The 9,041-nt window shown below is 35.1% G+C and overlaps 1 protein-coding gene and 1 long non-coding RNA gene across 2 annotated transcripts; one reads left to right on the forward strand and one right to left on the reverse strand.

The window, feature by feature from the left end:
* Positions 1-960: 960 nt before the first annotated feature.
* On the reverse strand, positions 961-3,710 carry LOC113509060 (calmodulin-like protein 4). The gene is made up of 6 exons (XM_026892334.1): positions 3,629-3,710; positions 3,528-3,558; positions 3,073-3,186; positions 2,311-2,402; positions 1,598-1,705; positions 961-1,078 (listed from the first exon to the last, which is right to left on the reverse strand). Exons 1-6 carry the CDS (start codon positions 3,629-3,631, stop codon positions 977-979), a joined length of 450 nt encoding a protein of 149 aa, XP_026748135.1. The 5' UTR covers positions 3,632-3,710; the 3' UTR covers positions 961-976.
* A 282-nt stretch (positions 3,711-3,992) lies between these two features.
* On the forward strand, positions 3,993-8,719 carry LOC113509061. Its single transcript, XR_003402062.1, has 2 exons — positions 3,993-4,162; positions 8,451-8,719. It is a non-coding gene; the product is annotated as an uncharacterized LOC113509061 (long non-coding RNA).
* Positions 8,720-9,041: the final 322 nt, after the last annotated feature.

Here is a 9,041-nt window from a genome sequence, read left to right on the forward strand (position 1 = left end):
AGCTTAGAGTGTTCAAACAAACAAACAAACAAACTCTTCAGCTTTATATATTATTATAAGATAAGATATGTACCGCTGTATAAAGATACATCAGGTAAATAAAATAAAATAAAATACAATATATTAAAAATATATTTCATATCAACACGCAATTCATAGATTTTTAATAAATAAATGCTCAATAGGAATGTTTACAATAAATATAGTTATAGCTTATAAACTTTAAAGCAGACTTGCTATTGTGCGAGGGAGATAGCAATCTACATATCATTGTATTGGCATCTCTCTTGGACAAATACAGTAGTCTTAGTTGAGTTTTAAAGTAAGCTAAGAATGGACGGACACAAATTACAATTATAACTTAATATTAGTAGAAAATTGTATAGAAATACATTATTTATGATATTTTTGTATTCTTTGTTAGTTAAAAATTGTTAACCTTTCGTTTTTAAACTTAATGTTATTGTAATTGCCATAATTAGCCATTTATTTATTTATTTATTTTATTATATTAGGAAAACTTACAGCTAATAACAAAGATTGAACAAGCTTATAGCAAAACTAAAGCCAATTAAAAGTTTCCACTGATAGTAGAGAGAAAACAAAAAAGAAAAATACAGACAGTATGTCGGTCAAACCAAAAGCACGTAGCGACATATTAAATAATCAGTTTGGATTATGAGCAAAAAAGTGCTTGCACAGTTCTTTTAAGTTGACCTAACCCTGTATTGAACAGATCAATATCAATTTTCCTGCAGGTTGCATTATACGACCGGCACGCTCTGATGAGATAAGAATTTTGCCTGTAGGTGGTTCTAGAGGTATCGGTCTTTCATTTAAATCTTTTTTTCCAGTATTAAATTTCACCCTTGTATCTAGGGTTGTTTCACAAATTTAAATTAAAGTCATAAGGCTGTCAAAGTTCAAATAAAATTGTTCATACACAAAATTACAACCAAATGTTGAATAAATAAGTTTAATAGTAGTCTGGGACGGGCGCGCAGGCGATTTTAACGAAGTCTTCATAGCGAACAGTACCGGAGTTCGTCACATTAGCTTCCCGAAAGATGTTATCAACCTATAAATAAGGAACTAAACTGTATTATTATGTTAATTTAAAGAATAAACGACTCCTGCATTAAGGAATTTAACACTGGTGTCTGGGCGTTTCGCAAACATTTAAGTCACATCGTCAACGACACACCCAGTCTCAGGACAAGCATTCGTGGATCACGCAATTGCTATTCCTACACGGGGATCGAACCCGCACTTAGGATAATGAAATGTAGGTACGATAGAGGGGGGTAAGTAACATCATTTACTAGTACAAAGCGTAATGATAAGTGACGTCAAACTTTTTTTTAAGCAGTTTTTTAGTCAAATACCCTATTTGGATTTCTTACTGTACCCTTGCACCGCGAGCCAGACTTGAACTTGTCCAGGTATTTTGATTTTTAAACTATCGTATTCTGTCTCTGAATGGATTTTACTCAATCATAGGGCAATATAGGCTAGTATCAGGACTTTTATTAAGAACCTATATTATTCCTCTGCTCTTTTAATTAATAGGATAGGTAAGTTGGGCACTAGTACACACCTCTCTGGCGGATAGGCCTTCTCCCCAGTTCTGTAAGAGGTTCCGCAGCTGCCTCGCTGGTATGACACCATTCTTCTCCACATCACCAGCCTTGAAAGCATTGACGACCTGAAGAAGAAAACAAGTCATTATTATTTTCGAAACTTTGAATACGAAAACTTATGTTTAAAATCATACTAAACTTATAAGTGTGATGATTTGTAAGTTTGTATGGATATTTGTTACCCTTTCACATAAAACTACTGAATGGATTTTAATGCAAGTTTACTGCTACACCATCCTTCTCCATGTCCTTAATCATTGTTAGATCAGTCGATGTCAGACGATCCCAATAATATGAGTGAGTAACCCATCATATATTTTAAATATTAATCATTTCACAAAAGTTCAAAATTTGGTTACTGTCTGGGTATTTTAAATTTATTCATCATCATTATCTCAGCCTATTGCTGTCAACTGCTGGACATAGGCCTCTGCATACATTCTCTCGCACCAGTGACCAGTTCATTGCCACCTGCGTCCAAAGAGACCCAGCGGCTTCCACCAGGTTCTTGGTTCAATTTATTAATACCCAGTAAATATTGATGTTGAGCCTGGATGAGAGTGGCACATTACCGTGGGGAGGCCTATGCCCAGCAGTGGGAGGATAAAGGCTGTGGATGACGATGATGAAATATCGATGTTATATGAAAATATATTATTTTGTAACAAACCTCATTAGGCAGGTTTTCAGCTCTGGAATGAATATGCATCACCTCCAAGAAGTCGGCAAATGACATCTTACCACCTTTGCCTTTTAAATATCCTGAAAATTTAAAGATTTATACGTAAACATAATTCAACATTAGCTTAATTTGTTCATAGTGCATCCATATTCTTATACTCTCTTGGTTTACTTTAAATAAAGGTAAACAATCTTGGTGTGTATTTTTATACAAAAGCATATTAAATAAATAAACAAATGACTTATTTAACTGGATTATTTGATAGGGTAATCTTTATTCTTGTTGTTAGTTGCATTTAACTGAGATTTTAGATATAATGCCACACCATGCTTGATTACCTAATTAAAAAAAAAAAACAAAATCCATTTATTCAAAATAGGATTAGAATAGCACTTATTGAATGTCATATACGAGCACATGATCAAAACCAAGCTGCCAGTATATGCCAGGGTGTCGCCGTCGACGGAAACGTCTAGGAGGACATCATCATCATTGAATATCAAAATATACAGACAGCTCCCCGTATCGCCCACCCTTCAGTACATAAGTTTAAGGACATAAACCAATTAATGTGGTTGGGTTTTCACTTTCTTGGAATAATATAAATGATAATTACTTTTCTAGAACCACACTTTTGTGATCTTATTAAATACTTTTTCTTCTTATTTAGAAACTACCTTTATCTTTTTCCTTGTTTCTTAATAATTAAAATAAAAAAGCAGGTATGATTTTATCTAAAATTTTGAATACCTGCCAACTCCTGTATGGTAGGGCTCATGCCAAGCGACCTCATCACCACAGTCAGCTCATCCAAGGATGTGATTTGACCAGATCGAGCAAAAAGGTAGAAACATTCACGAAACTCTGAAATTGTTTAAAGTTAAACATATTGTTAGTGTTATTATTTACTACGTGTGACTTGTTCTAATAAATTTTAAGTTATTTAGGTACTTGAAGTTAAAGATTGAATTTCTATATGAAATACAAGACTAGTTAATCTAAATTTGGTAAATTTTACAGCGATAGCTTTCGAAACAATTTTTCTGGGACAGGATACAGTTATTGTAATTAAATTAGCATATTGTTCGTTTTAGTCACTTTAAGATTGAAAACAGGCTTATATGATTAATACAGGACGTTTTGGAGGTAAATCACGAAGATTATCTGTAAAAATATTGTTTAATCTTATCGGAATCGAAACATACCATCAATGTCCTGTTCTTTGAAATAACGAGCCTGCAACAAAAGAATTACGTTTGAATAAAACGTTTATCCAAGTTAATGTACGGGAGTGATAAATACATACCATTTTTATAAAGTTCTGTACGATTAAAACAATTTTTAAAGTAATAATAAACTTTACGAATACAGCAACAAACTTCTGCTTTTTTTAGCAGTCCGACGAGTATAGTGACAACTGACAAGTTGTCAGAAGTCAATGCTGCGAACCGATCAACTGTTTAGGTCCACCTCGAAAAAAGACTTTACCGGTTTTCCAAAATTACGGTTTGACCTAAGAGTAGTTATTGAGTTTAATTAATTTAAATTGAATTTGTACTATTTCGTTTAAATAAATCAAAGGTGTAAATAAACAAAAAATAAAAATCGAATTAGATTCAAAAGACAAGTAATCCAATCATGGCAAATATTAAAACAAAAGTGATCCAACATGGGCGACCAATCAGCTGACACAATTGAAGACATATTTTTCCATGGTGTAATTATCTAAATTACGTGAATTATTACATAAAACTTATTAATACAACGTTTTAAGTGATCAAACTGTTATTAAAGTGATTATATGACCAACATCTGTTATGGATATCAAGAATTATATTGCGTGAGTATGGTCTTGACTTTCGTAAGACTTCGAATATAATTACCATATATGCTTTTTTACCTTTAAAAGATAAGATAAGGCAACATTGTATGTTCTAATGCCGTTATCGACGTATATAATTTGATTTAATGAATTAAAATCATGATATAATAACATTTTTTTCTAATATTTGTCTTTTGCTACTGTCCTATAACCAATCTATTACGTATTTGTGCATAAGGGATGTTCTCTCGTAATTTCCAACGGTATACGCGAGAAACATCACTATTGCCCTGATAATTCTAACATTTTACTGAAACGAATCGATCATGTGGACTTAAGTCTATTTTTATCGTAATTTCATGGTCAATTTTGTGATTGTAGGAAAAAATATAAGAAGGCCATGTATTCGTGATTTTGTACGTATTTTTTGTTTCTTTTTAACAAATAATCTTTAATTAATATTCTTTGAATACCAATTGTGTGATTCCTAGATTCTAATAACCTTTTTAAACGATTTTTTTACTCACTGCGTTCTAGACAAATAGGGTTCTCAAGGTTTTATTCATTAACTTGTAGAAAACTAAAAACCTTAGTATATTTATGTTAAGAACAAATAAATAAATAAAACTAAATTATAAATAAAATTTTATATGTATTGTCTATAATCTAATTGGCCCACTTAAAGCAAAGTTTTTCTAACACAAGACAGGATTGTAGTTAACTCTTGATTACTTTTATCAAATAGTAATAAAATATATGTAAGTGTGTATAAACAACTTTATCTAATAGACTTTTACACCTAAATCTCAAAATTAATAATAAAATTCGATCTAACTATATCTTGAACTCCAAAAAAAGATATTAACTCGACTCTTTTTGCCGCGACCCCAACATAGTTGGGAAAAGGCTAGGCCGATGATGACTTCTTTTCCCGCGACAACCTATATCAATAGCATCGAAAATCTAGCTTCGTGATTTAATATTTTGGTCTGAGTGTCTTTGTGCATGTGACTTGAATGTTTGTGAAAATCCCGCGACACAAGGATTAAATTCTTTAATGTGGTCAACGTATTTTAAATACTGTCACAAAATCTACACCTGTACAAAGAAAATAGTGATAATTTAACATTGTAGAGTCAATTCAACTCATAGTTGCGTGCGGCGTCATGTGTGTGTATCTCTTGTAGCTACACAGTGACGTTGTGTACTGACACAGCTTTCATTTGTGTGTCACTGTCATACACATTAAAGCATCCATAATAAACTGTCGCTGTCAATCGCACGCACACATAACGCCGCGAGCAAAGATGAGTTGAACTATCTGTAACACTGTTGCCAACTTGGATTTGAACCTGCGACCTTGGATTCAGGTCATTGAACTTTATTAACACATCGATGATGAATGATATTCGCGTCGTAAATTTTTTGTTTCATTTTTGAATGTAGCATAAAAAGTTGAACAGATTTTTCGTTTGAAGGTGATATTATTTTAATCCGTTAGCCTGATTTGGATATCCTTCTGGTTTGAATAGTCCAGGTTAAAGATAAGATTTGAATATTTTGAAATCATTTTACTAGCCTAAAGAGAAAACCCAACTACTTCTCCCGAATCTGTTTTTTTAGTTGGCTTCAGAAACAGACGGCACATTTTTCTAATGTTTGTCAGATAGTTTATGAATAATAATGTAGGTATACTTATTTATTTTTTCGTCTCGCAAATTAACATTTATCAAATTACAATGGGTGTCATCTATACTTCTATACTAATATATAAAGCTAAAGAGTTTGTTTGTTTGTTCGAACGCGCTAATCTCAGGAACTACTGGTCCAAATTGAAAAATTCTTTTTGTGTTGAATAGACCATTCATCGAAGAAGGCTTTAGGCTATAAACCATCACGCTGCGACTAATAGGAGCGAACATACTAAGGAAATTGTGAAAAAATAGGGCAGGTATAAATCATAACTTATATCTTCTACCCACGGGGACGAAGTCGCGGGCAACAGCTAGTTACAAATAAATTGTTTAGGGCTCCCGCACACGGGCCACCGGTCACAACCACAAAACGCCGATACAGGCATATTTCCTGTGGCCCGTGTGCGAACCTTAATCTTTACTAAACAACTTCCCTCTCATAAACATTTTAACACACGGAAGCTTTGATATATTTTATTTCTAAAACGCAGGCAACATGCGAAAAGTTGTTGTGTGCAAGTCACATGCACAAAGATACCCAGACTCAGGACAAGCATTCGTGGATCACACAAATGCCTGTTCTACGCGGGGATCGAACTCGACACGTCGCCTACAGTAGGCTTGACGTGACCTATACGGCTCGGTTATCCGTGCAGTCCAAATCCATTATTTTTAGTTTTTTCTAAGACACTTCTCGCAAACGGTGAAGAAAAACATCGTGAATCCTGGATTCCAAATATTGGAATCTGTAATCGCCCGCAGTGAGCTAGCGTGGTGATCAATGCTCAAACCTTCCCTAGAAGGAAGAAAAATCTCAGCTGTGGAAGATTTATAATCTTGCATTATTATTATTTATACACTAGCTGTTCCCCGCGACTCCGTCTGCGTGGACTTCAGTTTACAGCGCTCGGTGGTCCCCGTTTCCATGGGAATACATCCCCTTAGTGATCTTATAGTTTTACACACCTTAACAATTTTCCCTCGGGGACTATTTAAAAAATGGGGATAAAAGGTAGCCTATGTTCTTTTCCATGTCAATGTCTATATGCATGCCAAATTTTATCCAAATCCGTTCAGCCATTTTTGCGTGATTGAGTAACAAACATCGAAACATCCACACATTCACATTTATAATATTAGTAAGGATTTATGTACATAATTATAGATGATTAATGTATTTAAATTATCATGTAAATATTTCCGTTTATCTCATTATGCGTTTTGCAATGAAGTTTTACGTTAACAACGACTATAATGTGCCTTATAATGTTGCTATGTAAACAAATACGTGTGAGTATGTGTGTTCATGCAAATACACAGTTTATGTGTTTTAAAGTTTAAATATCTATTTAAAGTAATGTTAATATGGTTGTTGAAGGGTGAAAGCGCAATACGCGGTGTAAAGCGTCATCTCCCTTCCACAGAGGGGCGTGTTTACCTAAGGTGCAGGGTGTATGGCACACGGGCGCTTCGCCACAGAGCAAACACGGCGCACGCCCACGTTCGCTGGCTGCCGCGCTTTCATGACCTACGTAAAATGCACTACACTTTGCATAGATTGCGTGTACTATCTGGAGATGTGCTGACATAATTTGTCCGGTGACACATGGAGTCCTCACCCTTAAGCGGCCGGACAAACTGCACTTGTACTTTGCACCCATTTCATTTCGACCGCGCCCTTTCCAGGGTGCCTCATGGTCTAGAGAGGGACCTGCTTCCACAACCGCTATATTATTACAGAAAGACATAGCGGAAGGCCTTCTGAACATCGTCTATTATTAGTCAATTTACACACAGCTTATCTTATCGATGTTTTAGAAGAAATATTCGCAGACATAATACATCGTAGACCACACCAAGATAAAAACCGTTAGAAACGTATTGCAAGTTCCGACGGTTTTCGTTGGTCATTATTAAATGATGCAACGGTTTACTCACGCGTATTTTTCGGGATTGACCGACTAATTTCATACCCAACCGGAGTCCTTCATCATAATCCATGATTAAGGGCTCCGTTTGGGTCCGTAATTAGTCGGACCATCCTGATAAATACGCGTGAAAATGTTGTATCCTCCTGTACAGAGTCTTAGGTAATTTGCTGTTTCTCAATAATAAAAACCGCTATTTAGTAATCTATCTTTAAATAAAGGGATTTTGATTTATTTTCCTCCATGCGCGATATCTCAAACAATTGCCAGACTGTTGGGGTCGGCTACCAGTCAAATCGGTTTCAGCTAAGTACCACTGTTTTACAAGGAGCGACTGCCTATCTGACCTCCTCAACCCAGTTACCTGGGCAACACAATACCCCTTGGTAAGACTGGCTGTCAGACTTTTCAAGCTTCTGACGACCTGCAACGACTGTCAAAGATGTAGGAATAACAGCCGGGACCCACAATTTAACGTGCCTTCCGAAACACGGAGGAACTCGTTATGACAAAGATGGTCACCCATCTACGGACCAACCGCGTCAAGCATAGCTTAACCTGTGATCGAATCACTTATGCGGTTATAGCTTAGCCACGAGCTCCTCCTCCTCCAATTGCCAGACTAATACGTTCATATAATAACTAATAAGAAAACACAATTTATTTTTGTTTCTCTCTTTCCAGGATCTGTGACCTGCCTGCCTACCTCTAAACGAAACATGGAAGAACCTATACAAAGGAAAAATCAAAATAAAGACACACAAAATAACTTAAAAAGAAAATAAGCAATAATCAAATCTAAAATAGTTAAAGAGATCTAGTCTCAAACGAAAATAGTGAAATTAAAATAAAAAGAATATAAAATATTTATTTTTGTTATTAAAAGTTATTGAATAAATTCCATTTAACTGTATTATATGATAATACATTTTATTTAAAGTGTAGTTACCAAAGAAGTGAAATAGTTGTAAGATGTTGCAGTAGTTTGGTTGTTTGCCTGCTTAAAGCCGGTGCTAGTTCGGTGTCATGGCCGCGACCATGGTTGAAACGCCTCCGCCGCAGTTGATCACTACGATAGAATGGGGTATGATGGATAAAAGCAAGTTTTTTCCGTTATACACGCTTAGTAGTTTTACTGGTGAGTTGATATATATTTATATTAATTACTAGCTCTTCGCCCGCGGCTTCGCCCGCGTCGAGGTCGGTTATATCGCGTTTCCAAGAGAACTCTTCAAAAATCCCGGAATAAAAACTATCCTATGTTCTTACTCAAAG

This window comes from Trichoplusia ni, chromosome 3 (genome assembly GCF_003590095.1).
Source record: "Trichoplusia ni isolate ovarian cell line Hi5 chromosome 3, tn1, whole genome shotgun sequence".
Taxonomy (NCBI): domain Eukaryota; kingdom Metazoa; phylum Arthropoda; class Insecta; order Lepidoptera; family Noctuidae; genus Trichoplusia; species Trichoplusia ni.

Excerpts from the sequence above, each read along its gene's own strand:
- LOC113509060 (XM_026892334.1), bottom strand. Across the intron at positions 1,706-2,310 it reads CTGAAAACCTGCCTAATGAG|GTCGTCAATGCTTTCAAGGC; the intron begins GTTTGTTACAAA and ends TTTCTTCTTCAG. Across the intron at positions 1,079-1,597 it reads AAGGCCTATCCGCCAGAGAG|GTTGATAACATCTTTCGGGA; the intron begins GTGTGTACTAGT and ends CCTTATTTATAG.